The sequence below is a fragment of the Bos javanicus genome, chromosome 5 (genome assembly GCF_032452875.1).
Source record: "Bos javanicus breed banteng chromosome 5, ARS-OSU_banteng_1.0, whole genome shotgun sequence".
In the NCBI taxonomy this organism is placed as follows: Eukaryota; Metazoa; Chordata; class Mammalia; order Artiodactyla; family Bovidae; genus Bos; species Bos javanicus.
The window spans coordinates 113,470,383-113,483,798 of record NC_083872.1 but is presented as its reverse complement, the minus strand read 5'-3'; the positions used below and the strand labels follow the sequence as shown (position 1 = coordinate 113,483,798).

The window sequence follows — 13,416 nt, the reverse complement described above, 5'->3', positions numbered from 1 at the left end:
AATAAGTTCTGTGGAAAATATACAGCACGGGTTAAGGGGCCTGGGAATGGGGCGGGGGGTGCGGTAGGAAGGTTGCGATTTTAAACAGAATGGTCACAGTAGGCCTCACCTAGAATGTGACATTTAAGAAATAATTGAAGGAAACCAGGGAGCCATTCATGCCAGAATCTGGAGGGAGAGCATTCCAGGCAGAAGGAACAGCTAGTGCAATGGCTCTGAGACCTGCTGTGTTTGAGGAACTGCAAGGAGACCCGTGTATGTGTGTGTGTGTGTGTTGGGGAGTGGCAGGAGCAGCAGGATATGGGGTTAGAATGTGTGGGGTGGGGCTTTGTAAATCTGTGAGGGTTGCTACTCCAGACTGAAACGAACGGCCATCCCCAGGTCTTGAATGAGGTTTTCGTTGTTGTTGTTTTTTGTTTATCTCTAGTAATTATTTACTGTGCTCTATCTTCACTGCTGCTGGGGCTTTTCTCTAGTTGCAGGGAGCGGGGGCTGCTCTGTAGTTGGAGTGTGCAGGCTTCTCATTGCCGTGGCTTCTCGTGGCTGAGCACTGGCTCTAGGGTGAGAAAAGGCTTCAGTAGTTGCGGCCCACGGGCTCAGTAGTTCAGTTCCCAGGCTCCAGAGCACAGGCTCAATAGTTGTGGCGCCTGGTAATGTCCAATCTTCCTGGACCACGGATCAAACCCGTGTCTCCTGCATTGGCAGGGAGATTCTTTACCACTGAGTCACCAGGGAAGCCTTCGAGTGAGGTCTTGAGCTATGTTTTAAAGGATTTCTCTGGCTGCTAGGAAGAAAAAAATATGAGTGGAAGCAGACCAGTGAGGAGGATGCTGGAGTAATCCAGGCAAGATGTGATGGGTGCTGGGAGAGTAGAAATGGCCAAATTCGGGTTTGTTTGCTTGATTATTTTTTTGGACGCACTGCGTGGGCATGCACGATCTTCCTTCCCCAGCCAAGTATGGAACCAGCGCCCCCTGCGGTAGAAGTAGGGAGTCTTAACCACTGGACCGCAGGGAAATTCCTCAGCATGGGGTTTGAAGGTGGAGAGTACTAGGTCTGCACAGAGACTGGACGTAGGGAGTGAGGGGAAGAGGAGCCAAGGAGAACTCTAATGTTTTGGCCTGAGCATCTGGAAGGAAAGTTGCCATTAACCTGAGATATGAAAGTGGCGGTGTTTGGAGCCAGTTCTGTTTGAGATGCCTTTGACCATCCAAGTGAAGGTTGCCAAAAATAAAGTGTTTGGTATCTAGTCGTTGCTCAGTAGGAATGTGATGAATGAAAACAGAAAGAATGCAGAGTGTCTGGATAAGCATAACAGGTGGCCCAAGTGTCAGGCAAGGTAGGAGAGTCTCCTGGCTTTAAAAAGTGGTTCGTAGCGCCTATTCATCTTCCACTACAGTTTCTGAGTGGTTTACTATGGGCCATACTCCAGGGCATACTCTCATTTTTCTTTAAAAAAGCCCTCAGCAAGTATCCATGCCACAGCTATTAAGTGAGCATCTACAGTGCCCTATCCAGAAGACTCTTGGGAGTCCCTTGGACTGCAAGGAGATCCAGTCCTTCCTAAAGGAAATCAGTCCTGAATGTTCATTGGAAGGACTGATGCTGAAGCTGAAACTCCAAAACTTTGGCCACCTGATGCGAAGAACTGACTCCTTGGAAAAGACCCTGAGGCTGGGAAAGATTGAAGGCGGGAGAAGGGGACGACAGAGGATGAGATGGTTGGATGGCATCACCGACTCAATGGACATGAGTTTGAGTAAGCTCCGGGAGTTGGTGATGGACAGGGAGGCCTGGCATGCTGCAGTCCATGGGGTCTCAAAAAGTCGGACACGACTGAGCGACTGAACTGAATCCTCGCCTTAAGGGACCGGGCAGAAGCGAAAGGACTAGCTCGGCGAAGATGAGGAGCTTGTGCGGTGGGTGCGTGCCTGCCTCGGGAGCGCGCAGAGCCGGAGCTCGAAGGAGGAGGGGCTTTGGGAGGTTCCGAGGGCTTTCTGGGCCCGTGTAGGGAGGGGCGGGACGTTGCTAGGGGGATTCTGATAGGTTCCGCCGGGAAGGTTTGCGTCCGTCAGGCCCCGCCCCACTGGAACGCGGTAGACGAATCAGGTGACTGCGGCGGTAGTCTACTCGGGAGACAGAACCAGGCGGAGGCTCAGATCGCAGCGGAAGAGTCGGTGAGCTGCCGAGGATGGGCGACTGTGGGTGGGCTCCCAGGGCTGGGGCGCTGGGCCTGCGGCCTTTGGGGGCGGGGCGGCAACCCAGCCCCGGTGGGAGCGGAGGCCCGGCCCCCGGCCCGCCACCTCCGATCTTCCTGGGCGTCCTGTAGTCTGTAGCTGCCTCTTTCTGACCCTAGCCTGGCAGAGGGTCGCCCTTGACCACTCGGGGTTCCCAGCAGGGCAGAGGAGGTGAGGTCTAACGTCCACGATACCTTGTTGAGTATTTCCGACGGAAGAACCCAGGCTCGGGGAAGTGATGGCTGTGGGGAGAGACTAGGGGCTGTGAGGGCGGCTTGGGCTCCCAGTGTGGGATCCACAGCCAAGGGCGGCAGGGCTAGCCAAACAGTGGGGACCCTAGTGCTTTTCTTTCTTTCTTTCTTTTTTCCAGTGCTTTTCTAACGTTTCTTAGCTTCCAAATCCCGACATACAGAGGCTGGTAAAAGCAGAGCAGATCTGGTCAGGTCCTGAGACCGCTGAGTCCAGAGCAATGTTGCTGAAGACAGGTACCCACACGGACCGGGTGGGGTGTGTGTGGCTTTGGGAGGGGTAAGTGACCACTTGGGGGGGCGGGGGAGAGGGGGGCGGGTGATGCCTGGAGGAAGTTCCAGTCCTGTGGTTTCTGGGCCTCCTTCTCTGATGTGGGCATATGGGGAGACATGTTCCTCTCTTATTCTTGGAGGTGGGCCAGAAAAGGAGGAGATCCTTCCCAGGCAAGAATCAGTTCCCCTCCAAAGAGACCTCTCTTCTTTGCTCACCCCCTCTACCTCACAGCCAGAGGCCCTATCTTCTGTAACATCAAGGTGTGCTGATAACAGCCATATATGTCAGTATAGAAATTCCATTTTACAGATAAGCAAATTAAGGCCCTATGGTGCTGTTCCCACCAGCTGACCTCTTAAGCCCTTCCAAAGCCTCTTGGGTGCCTACGGAGAACACCGAGCCCTGGATGGGGCTCAGGAGACCTGGGGCCTGGCTACAGTGTCCTGTCAAGTTCTGTGTGAATGGAGTAGGGAGAGCTGGTCAGGGTGTAGAAAGGCTGTGACTCCAGCTGTTAGATTTTGGTGATCCCAGCACTGCTGTGGCGACAGCAGGGGGGAATCCAGGCCTCAGACACCGCCCTATGCCTGGGACTGTCCACCCACTCACAGCCTGGTGGGAGCCAGCAGTTGCAGGAAGAGCCCATTCCACCTTAAGCTGGAGAGTCTGGTTCCCCTAATGCTCGGGGCTGGGCGGCATGCGGATGGCTGGGGAGAGGGCTGGGGCGGTGGGAGCCACTCACAGTCCGCCCCCCACAGTGCTCTTGCTGGCCTTGGCGTCCCAGGTGCTAGTCCTGGAGAACGGGCTCCTGCGGAAGCCACCCATGGGCTGGCTGGCCTGGGAACGCTTCCGCTGCAACATCGACTGCAGTGAGGACCCGAAGAACTGCATCAGGTGAGTCGGGTCTGCACCACCGGACAAGAGTGGGGGCAGGCGGGGGTGGGGGTCAGCTCGAAAAGAGGGCAGGGTTAGGGCTGCCCCCCCATCCCAGAGAGGAAGCAACCGGAGGTAACTTTTGAGACATCTGACATTCAGGCTCATGAGGGAGGCATCTGTGGTAACCTCAGGCCTGTAGGGGACCCAGCCCCTGAGATAAGGGAAAGGAGATCACGGTTAAGGGTCAGGCCTGACCCCACGTGCTTCCCACTGGCCCAGTCCTGCTTCTTGGCCTGGAAGGCAAATCACCCCATTCGCTCCACCCTGCTTATGGCTCAGGACATAACCCTTGGTCGCCTGGCTTAGTCTCCAGCTTGACAGCAAAGGCCATGGTACTTACAGGCTGGATCCACACTCAGAGTATCTAAGAAGTTTGAAACACTCTGAGGAAGTGGGGTGGGGTTAGGGCGAGGCCCACGCTGGGCCACTGAGCAGCCCTCTCCCCTGCCCCTCACCAGTGAGCAGCTCTTCATGGAGATGGCTGACCGGCTGGCGCAGGATGGATGGCGGGACCTGGGCTACGTATACCTTAACATCGATGACTGCTGGATTGGTGGACGTGATGCCAAGGGCAACCTGGTGCCGGATCGCAAGCGCTTCCCCCACGGCATTGCCTTCCTGGCTGACTATGTGAGCCCCCCACCCTGAGGGCCAGACCACTCTTTCCACTCCATCCTACTTAGGGCTCATTTCTGTAGTCTCTGCCTGAGAACAAACAGTTTGGTGGAGGAAATAGATACGTGAACAGGTAGTTGTGAGCCACGGTCGTGAGCAAGAGCAATGAAGGACCTCTTATTCAGCCTGGGATTTTAGGAAGGTTCTCCGGAGGAGGCTGATCCCAGAGAGGGCATTCAAGGCAGAGAGGATGGCAGGAGGAAACGCCTAGAGGCCGAGACAGCCCACACAAGGTGGGAGGGAGGGGAAGGGTCATGGTGGCAGAGGCAAAGCCAGGCCAGAAAGCTGGGACCCTTCCCTCCAGGCTTCCGGGAGCCTCTGAAGGTTGTAGTGGGGCCTGGTCAGCTGTGCCTGTGACTGGTTCCCTGAGGTATCCACTGTGTTCTCAACCCCTCCCTGCCCCAGGCTCACTCCCTGGGCCTGAAGCTGGGCATCTACGAGGACTTGGGCAACTTCACCTGCATGGGTTACCCGGGCACGACGCTAGACAAAGTGGTGCAGGACGCGCAAACCTTCGCCGAGTGGAAGGTGGACATGCTGAAGCTGGATGGCTGCTACTCAACCCCCCAGGAGCGGGCCGAGGGTGGGTCCCGCAGCTGGCTGGGAGCCATTAGGTAGACAGGGAGGGGTGGCCGTGGAAGGCCCCCCATTGGCTGGCTGTATGGCCCCTAGGGGGTAGTGTTTCCCAATTCCTCTCCCCCAGGGCCTAGGGGTATCTTGGCTCCCAGAGCTCTGGTGCCTTGCTCCGCCCAGGGTGTGTATGCAGCTCTGGGTACAGGGGAGGTGCCTGCTCTTTTGAGCATTAGTCTCCTCATGTGTGGGGGGAGGTTTAAGCTGAGGCCCGAGATCACCTTGGGTCTCTTCATCCTAAAATGTGGTTGGACTTCTCCAGGGTACCCCAAGATGGCCGCTGCCCTGAATGCCACAGGCCGCCCCATTGCCTTCTCCTGCAGTTGGCCAGCCTACGAAGGGGGCCTCCCCCCAAAGGTGAGCCATTTTCTGCACCCATCTGGCAGTGCCCACCCGTACCCAGGCCTTTTCACCTTCTGTGCAGCCAGAGCTTCTGTCATCTTAGTTGCTCACATGCTGATTTGTAGGAGGGTCGTAAGTACCTGAGGGGCCTGACCCAGCCCAGAGTCTTAGAGGAGACACTTGTCAGGTGGGCTGAAGGGTGTGGGAGCCGTGTGTCAGGTGCTGACACGGCTCCCCTGCAAGCACTCAGAATCCTGGGTGGTACTGAATGGGCTTGGAGGGCCAGAAGACTGGTGAAGCCAAGGCAGGTGGGGTCTAGCCTCCAAAAGGCCTCGTGGGCACCTTGCCGGGGCCCTTCAGCATGTGGGGTGCTAGAAAGGGTGGAATCAGATGTGCAGACTGGAGGGAGAACCCTGGTGGAGGGTGGCAGTCTCCCTGAGAGAACACAGGGGTGGGCATGTGGGAGGAAGGCTATGGGTACCCCAGCCCAGGTTTCTGTACCCTGGGCTTGGTCCCCACTGGCATGAGAGGGAAGGGTCAGTTTCCGGCCAGCAGCACACCTGGAGGGGATGCCTGGGCAGCCCCAGAGGAGGGGCGCACCCTCCGAGGCCCTTCCTCATCCTGAGCACACTCAAAGCGTGATCTCTTACCCCTTTCCACCCTCTGTGTCCCCTGCCGAGGCTCCCCAGCCCCTGGACAGGCCTCTGGGCCGCAGTGTGACGCTGATCTGGGACTCTGCCTGCCCCCAAATCCAGGTGAACTACACCCTGCTGGCAGACATCTGCAACCTCTGGCGCAACTTCGATGACATCCAGGACTCCTGGAGGAGCGTGCTGTCCGTCTTGGACTGGTTTGTGACCCACCAGGATGTGCTGCAGCCGATAGCCGGCCCAGGGCACTGGAACGACCCAGACATGGTACCAGCATGGAGGGGGCTGGCCCGAGGCCCACGGCCCTGTGCTGTCTTCCTGGGTACTCTTTGCCAGGCTCCAGCTCAGCACCTCTGAAGCGTGTCATCCACCATGTGGGATGTGCTGTGGGAGCTTGCGTACCGTTCTTTTCCCAGGGCCCCACCCCCACCTCTTAGATCAGAATATTCAGGGAGGGTCTGGGAATGCCCATTGTTAACAGTCTTCCCAGACGGTTCTGATGTTTCCTCAAGCTTGAGAACTTGGTCTGGAGTGACTCTGGTCATCACCCCTCTGTAGGGTGGAACGCACCATGAGCCCCTCTCTCCTGTCATTCCCTCCCTAGACTGTCTTCGCCAGGTCTGCCTCTGAGCCCCCTCTCAGCACTCTGTGCTGTTCCCTCCACAGGCAGAACTGGCCCCTCATACCTACCTCACTCACAGCCCTGACCACTTAAATTGCCTTGCAGTTTCTCCTACAGTTTTATAGCTGTCTCTTCACTTGGTCACCAAGTATTTACCCCCAGTGACAGTTATAATAATTACAAATACTTGGCCAGGTGGAAAGGGTGAGAAATGGACCTGCTCTATAGAGTTCGAGCTCCAGCTCTGCCACTTACCTTGGGCACTTGACTTCATTTTTCCTGTGCCTCAGCTTTGTCATTTGGAAAATTGAAATAGTAGCTCCTGTAATAAGGTTGTTTTGAGTTTGGTTAAAAGGATGACCCTTTAATTTTTCTAGGCCAGTGCATATCTGTTATTGTAAACAGGACTCAACTCCCCAGGGGTTAGGGAGGAGCTGACCTTCACTGACCTACTAAGTGCTAGGCCCAAGGCCAAGTACTTTCATTTTTTGGTCCCGCCGCATGGCATGCAGAATCTTAGTTCTCCGCCCAGGGATCGAACCCGTGCCCCCTGCAGTGGAAGCTTGGAGTCTTAACCACTGACTACCAGGGGAGTCCCCAAAAGGATGATCCTTTAAATGCTTGGTACCATTTGGCACATATGCAGTGTGTAACTAAATTGGTCTCGTTAAGTACACAACGGTGTTGAGTTGGCAGTCATCATGTGTGTCCTGTCAGTGTACTGGTTGCCCTGGCGACAGGAGTGCCCATTGGTGCAACTCTCTTTAGGGCAGGTGGGCAGCTAGTGGCAGGAGCAGACACTGTTCAGGTCTGACTTCCTACCACCCTGGCTGTATTCCTTCCATGTTCCAGTTTATAAATGCCTTCGGCAGTAGGATTTATTGGATCCTTTCAACATCCCGTGACATGGTCAGAGCATATTATCACCCCTACACTCTTGGTGGAAAAAAAAAGCACTGAGGCTCTGAAAAGTGATTTGACCCACCCCAAAGCCACAGTGCCAGGGAACAGTATCGGCAGAACTAGGCCCCATACCTGGCCGTCCTCCCCATCTCTATCTTGTCTTGCTACAAGTTTAGGGTTGGTCCCCATGCCCACCGCCCTGTAGAGGCCAGAGCTGAGCGCTCCTCTCTTCTGTCCCCAGTTGCTCATCGGGAACTTTGGCCTCAGCTTCGAGCAAGCCCGAGCCCAGATGGCCCTGTGGACGGTGCTGGCGGCCCCCCTGTTCATGTCCACAGACCTGCGTACCATCTCTGCCCAGAACATGGACATCCTGCAGAATCCACTCATGATCAAAATCAACCAGGATCCCTTAGGCATCCAGGGACGCAGGATTCTCAAGGTACTGGGGTATGGGGGCAGGGAAGGGGGGAAGCTGAGACTGGCTTCCCTGAAAACACGGCTGCAAGCCGGAGGTTAAGGGGTTGGGATCGGGGTCTGAAATCCACTCAGTCCCTCCTGGTTGCATTCAGTCGGAGGCTCTACTGGCAGCTGCCCTGACTGTCCCCTACTTACCCGGCTAATAGCAGAGCCAGAGCAGGACAGCTCATGGGACTGGGGGAAGGGAGACATCACCACAAATGCACGTGGGAACAGCGTGGCCCCCTGGTTTGGAAGTATTAATACAAGACGTCTGCGCAAGTCTGTGATGTCTGGCAGAGAACTGGGGCTTGCCTTAGAGTGTAGAACTTGCTTGAACCAAGGACTGTAACTAAGTACTGGTAGCATCGTTTACTAGTTTTTGAGCACCTGCTGTGTGCTAGGCATTCTAGATACATTTTCTCAGAAGGCAGTGCTCCTTCCTGGTTTTACAAACGAGGAAACTTAAACTTGAAGCGCCTCGGTGCCTTTGTCCCAAGGCCACACAGTTGGTGAGTGGCATAACAGGACTTGCGGCCAGCAGCATCGCCTCAAAGCTTGTGCTCTCTGCACAGAACCCTTGCCCCCTAGTGAAAAGGAATCTCCACCACTCTAGAAGGCACCCGTTGAGCCGGTGATGCCCAGAGGAGGCGTCTGATCCTGCAGAGGGGCTGACGGAGCCCGGCCCAGAGACCTTCTGGAGGACGGGGCTTCCTGCTCCTGGCTCCTCGGGGCAGAGCTCATCATTCCCACTGGACTGGGCCCTCCGGTCTAGAGCCAGGGGCTGTCCACAGGTGTCCCTCCTGTTAGCCTGTGAGCTCTCTGACCTTAGGACCTCAGGCAGCATTTGTTGCATCCAAACAGGGGGCCTGGCACAGAGGAAGTGTCCAGGAGCGTCTATTGAGTCAGGGAAGGAAAGGAAAGAAGGAAGGAAGAAGGGAAGAAAGAGAAAGGAGGAAGGAAGGTGGAGTTAGAGGAGTTGGAGCTGGAGGCTGTTTTTCCTCCTCTAAGCTTCTGTGGGCTGGCAGGACCCAGAGCTCAAGGGAGGGTTGGGAAGGGGGCTTCGGGCCTGCTGAACAGGGGCCCAAACCAGTTAGCCATCTTCTGTGCCCAGGAGAAATCCCACATTGAAGTGTACTTGCGGCCCCTGGCCAGTGAGGCCAGCACCATCGTCTTCTTCAGCCGCAGGATGGACATGCCTTATCACTACCATTCGTCCCTCGCCCGCCTGAACTTCAGCAGCTCTGTGGTGTATGAGGTGAGTGCTCTGCTGTCTCAGGACTTTGGGCTTTCCTGGGGGCGCTGCTGGGTCCTCACTCATACACCCGTCCCCCTAAGCCGTGGGTCCTCCGGCTGGTGCGGTTCTCTGCTCTGGTGCTTTCAGGCTACACAGATGAACTGCTGTGTGTAACCGAGTCCTGCCAGCCCCCAAGGCCGTGGGTTCCCCTATCCGGTCTTGGTGGCACGTTTCTCAGGTTCTCACCCCCGCCTGTGCTTGGGCACCGCTTGGCTTGGCCAGAGGGGACGTGACTGGGGGGTTCACGCTCCCATTTCTGTAGGGCATACTGGAGGCTCCACACAGACAGGCCAAAGTCCAGGCGTTTACATCCTCTGCGGGGTGGGGTGGGGTCCGTGCAGCCATCCTTAGGGTGGCATTGGTGCTGTCCTCCCCCTGCAGGCCCAGGACGTCTACACGGGTGACATCATCAGTGGCCTCCAGGATAAAACCAACTTCACTGTGATCATCAACCCTTCGGGGGTGGTGATGTGGTACCTGTACCCCATCAGGAAGCTGGAGATACCCCAGCAGTGAGGGGCTGGGGCCAGTGACAGGCTGTGGCGGCACCACTGAGCCTGGACCATGGAGGGTCCGTGTGCTGAGGGCCAGTGCGGTGGGGTTCTCTGCTCTCCAGGCCCGGTTGGCGATCCGACCTCATCAGACTCGGGGTGCAAGCTGAGGGCCAGGTCCCGCTCCCTGCCGGAGCATGAACTCTCCAGGAAGCTCGTCCCAGGGAGACTTCCTGTGGCTCTGTGGGCCTCTACCATGTCTGCACAGCCCCACAGATACTGTTGAACAGCTCGGTCAGCTTCCCCTGTGGGGACAGGCAGGGACACGCATATCTGTCAGGACACGAGCCTTGGACCTTCTGTTTGTTGATTCTGAAATCAGGAATTTTGGGAATTTTTCTTATAATTAGGAGTAGAGCTCTGATCTCTTGTCAGGAACCCCCATGAATTATGCGATTAACTTTCCTGCCCGGAGAAGGCCTTGCAGGCTGACACGGCCTGGGAGTGACCTTGGCTCCTTCGGGTCACCAATAAAGCTGTTCTTTTGTCAAGCAGTTGCAACATGGGCCTGGGGCCATGGGTGGTAGGGACTCTGGGGAGCACGACACGAGGTGCCGGTTTCAGATTTCGCCTCACAGGGAAGACATGTGGCATCGTCCGGCCCCTCACTCCACAACGACTGGCAGATCGCACTTCTGACCATGCCAGGCTTGCCTCCCACCCCAGGCCATCCCTGCTCCGCCCAGCATCATGGTGGTGACAACACAGAGCGGCTGGCTAGTGATGTCCCAGGCCCTCTCCCCTACCCCGTCCACATGTTACAGGGTCTGCCTGCCATGACCACGCTCAGCGGCCCCTCGGCTGCACAGGGAAAGGCCCTGGTCTGCTGAGGGATGCTGCGTCATTGTCTGGGCTGTCTTTCAGGTGCCCTTTCTGACAGGCCCTCGGTCAACGACGCCCCTGGTTGGAGCAGCCGAGGGCAGTGAGCTCTGCCTTTCCCCCACAGGGGCCACACAGCTTATCCTCTGCCCATCAGTGCTCCCAGCTCCCTGCTGAGCTTCTCCTCTCCTACCTGGGTGAGAGGACTTTCAGCCCCCTCAGCTGTGTCCAAAGGAAGGTCCAGGGGCTCTCTGTGACCTGAAGTATATTTCCTGCTCCTCCTCCTAGGGAAAGGCGTATCCAAAGAATGGCTGGTTCTTGACTCCGGTTCCTCGTTCCCAAGCCCTCTCTTTAGCTAAGGCCTCAGGGCGTCTGTCTTCCACGGTGGCTCTCGTTCCCCTTTGGAAAGGGGCAGCAGAGCAGGTGAGGTAGGTTCTCCTTGTGCTTTGGAGCACACATTGGAGCACCTGGGCCCCAGGCTTTCGTGGTCCCTGCTGTAGGAACTCTTCTGGGGGCTCTCCCATGTTCCCTTCCTCAGGGTTCTAAGGTTCTTATGTTAGAGTGTGGTGGAAAGAACTCTCAAATGTGCGTTTTATAGGGTAATGTAAGATCTCTGGAGTCCAGGGTCATCAGAGGAAGCTCCCTTTTCCCAGTTGATGTCTTGAGGCTGTGGGTCACTCAGGAGGGCCCACGCCTACTTAGCCCAGGCCTCTGCCCTCTGAGGTCTGTCAGCTCCAGCTCCAGGTCTTGGTCATAGTGCTGCTCGAGCCAAATGGAACGGTCTGGGCAGGAACACTTCTTTCGCCAGTCCCAGGAAAGAAAGCTTTTCCACCACCCTGGGATGTGGTATTTATTAGTGGTTGAGAACAACAGACTTGGGACTTGGGGCCAGGGATCAGCCTGGATGTGACCAGTTGATTACTGTGCCCTTCCAGACCCAGAGATAGTTTTTACTTGCTGTATAACTTTATCCTGAGGTACCTGATCGGTACTGTAGCTTTAGCCTTTATTCTCTTAACACACGGCGTGCCTGTCTTCTACGACATTATCTTACTGCCTTTCACCAAAGGCCAGTTTGGAACTCAGTTATTTTTCCCAAGTTCAGCCTTGTTTGGACCCAAGAGTACCCCTTCTGTTTTTTTAAAAAAAACATTTTATTATGGAAATTTTTAAAAATAAAAACTGGTAATTAAACCTTCATGTACCCATCACCCAGATCCAACAGCCATCAACCCCGTGCCATTGTTTTATATCTCTCATCCCACACATACTTTTTTGCATGTGAGCCGGAGTATTGAGAGCAAATCAAAGAAAACTCTAAACACCACTGTGTAGCTCTAACTGATCATAGGGCCTTGAAAAGAATATATATCCTTAATAAAAATTTTAATCTGATTACCAGTCTGTGTTCAGTTCAGTTCAGTGTAGTTGCTCAGTCGTGTCCGACTCTGCGACCCCATGAATCGCAGCACGCCAGGCCTCCCTGTCCATCACCAACTCCCGGAGTTCACTCAGACTCATGTCCATCAGGTCGGTGATGCCATCCAGCCATCTATCTCATCCTCTGTCGTCCCCTTTTCCTCCTGCCCCCAATCCCTCCCAGCATCAGAGTCTTTTCCAATGAGTCAACTCTTCGCATGAGGTGGCCAAAGTACTGGAGTTTCAGCTTCAGCATCATTCCTTCCAAAGAACACCCAGGGCTGATCTCCTTCAGAATGGACTGGTTGGATCTCCTTGCAGTCCAAGGGACTCTTAAGAGTCTTCTCCAACACCACAGTTCAAAAGCATCAATTCTTCCATGCTCAGCCTTCTTCACAGTCCAACTCTCACATCCATACATGACTGCTGGAAAAACCATAGCCTTGACTAGACGAACCTTTGTTGGCAAAGTAATGTCTCTGCTTTTCAATATGCTATCTAATCTGTGTTCAGTTTTTACCAAATGTTTTTTAGGGGTTTTTTGCTGTTTTGTTTTTGGCCACACTGTGCAGCTTGCAGGATCACAGTTCTCTGACCAGAGATTGAAGCCAGGCTATGGCATTTGTAGCCTGGAATCCTAACCACTAGGCCCCCAGGGAACTCCCACCGGTTGTCTCCAAAGTATTTTTCTATAGTTTATTTGGATCAAAATCCAAGCAAAGGGTCAAAAAAGTGGTCCAGTAAGAACCACTGAAAGTTTGTCATTCTTATAAAAGCAATGAAAAGTCTGCCGTATATAATCAGAATTAGCTTTAAACTCTAGAAATTAACCAAAGGCTTCCAGTAACCCAGAGAGTGCTCAGTCAAGACAGACAGTAGAGTGTTGGTAAGAACAGTAAGCTCTGTAGAGCTTTTAATTTACCCTAGTACCAGATATTGTCTTGGGGCTAGACAGCATATTAAAAAGCAGAGATATCACTGCTGACAAAGGTACATATAGTCAAAGCTATGGTTTTTCCAGTAGTCATGGGTAGATGTGAGAGTTGGACCATAAAGTTGAACCCTGAAGAAATGATGCTTTCGAACTGTGGTGCTAGAGAAGACTCTTTGGACTTCAAGGAGATCAAACCAGTCAATCTGAAAGGAGATCAACCCTGAATATTCATTGGAAGGATTGATGCTGAAGCTGAAGTTCCAATACTTTGGCCACCTTATGCAAAGAACTGACTCGCTGGAAAAGACCTTGATGCTGGGAAAGATTGAGGGCAGGAGGAGAAGAGAGTGGCAGAGGATGAGATGGTTGGATGGCATCATCGACTCAATGGACATAAGTTTGATAAACTCTGGGATATAGTGACGG

At 54.6% G+C, this 13,416-nt stretch overlaps 1 protein-coding gene across 3 annotated transcripts; it reads left to right on the top strand.

Moving 5' to 3' along the window:
• The first annotated feature begins 104 nt into the window (after positions 1–104).
• On the top strand, positions 105–10,309 carry NAGA (alpha-N-acetylgalactosaminidase). Of its 3 annotated transcripts, none has more exons than XM_061418700.1 (10): positions 105–2,177; positions 2,650–2,722; positions 3,515–3,650; positions 4,151–4,322; positions 4,773–4,950; positions 5,260–5,354; positions 6,095–6,256; positions 7,756–7,953; positions 9,085–9,228; positions 9,649–10,309. In XM_061418700.1, the coding sequence occupies exons 2-10, from the start codon at positions 2,707–2,709 to the stop codon at positions 9,781–9,783; spliced, it is 1,236 nt and encodes a 411-aa protein (XP_061274684.1). In that variant the 5' UTR covers positions 105–2,177; positions 2,650–2,706; the 3' UTR covers positions 9,784–10,309. The 3 variants fall into 3 exon arrangements, with proteins under 3 accessions (XP_061274684.1, XP_061274683.1, XP_061274685.1); XM_061418699.1 differs by having other exon boundaries at positions 2,608–2,722; XM_061418701.1 differs by having other exon boundaries at positions 107–2,177; positions 2,608–2,722; positions 3,541–3,650.
• Positions 10,310–13,416: the final 3,107 nt, after the last annotated feature.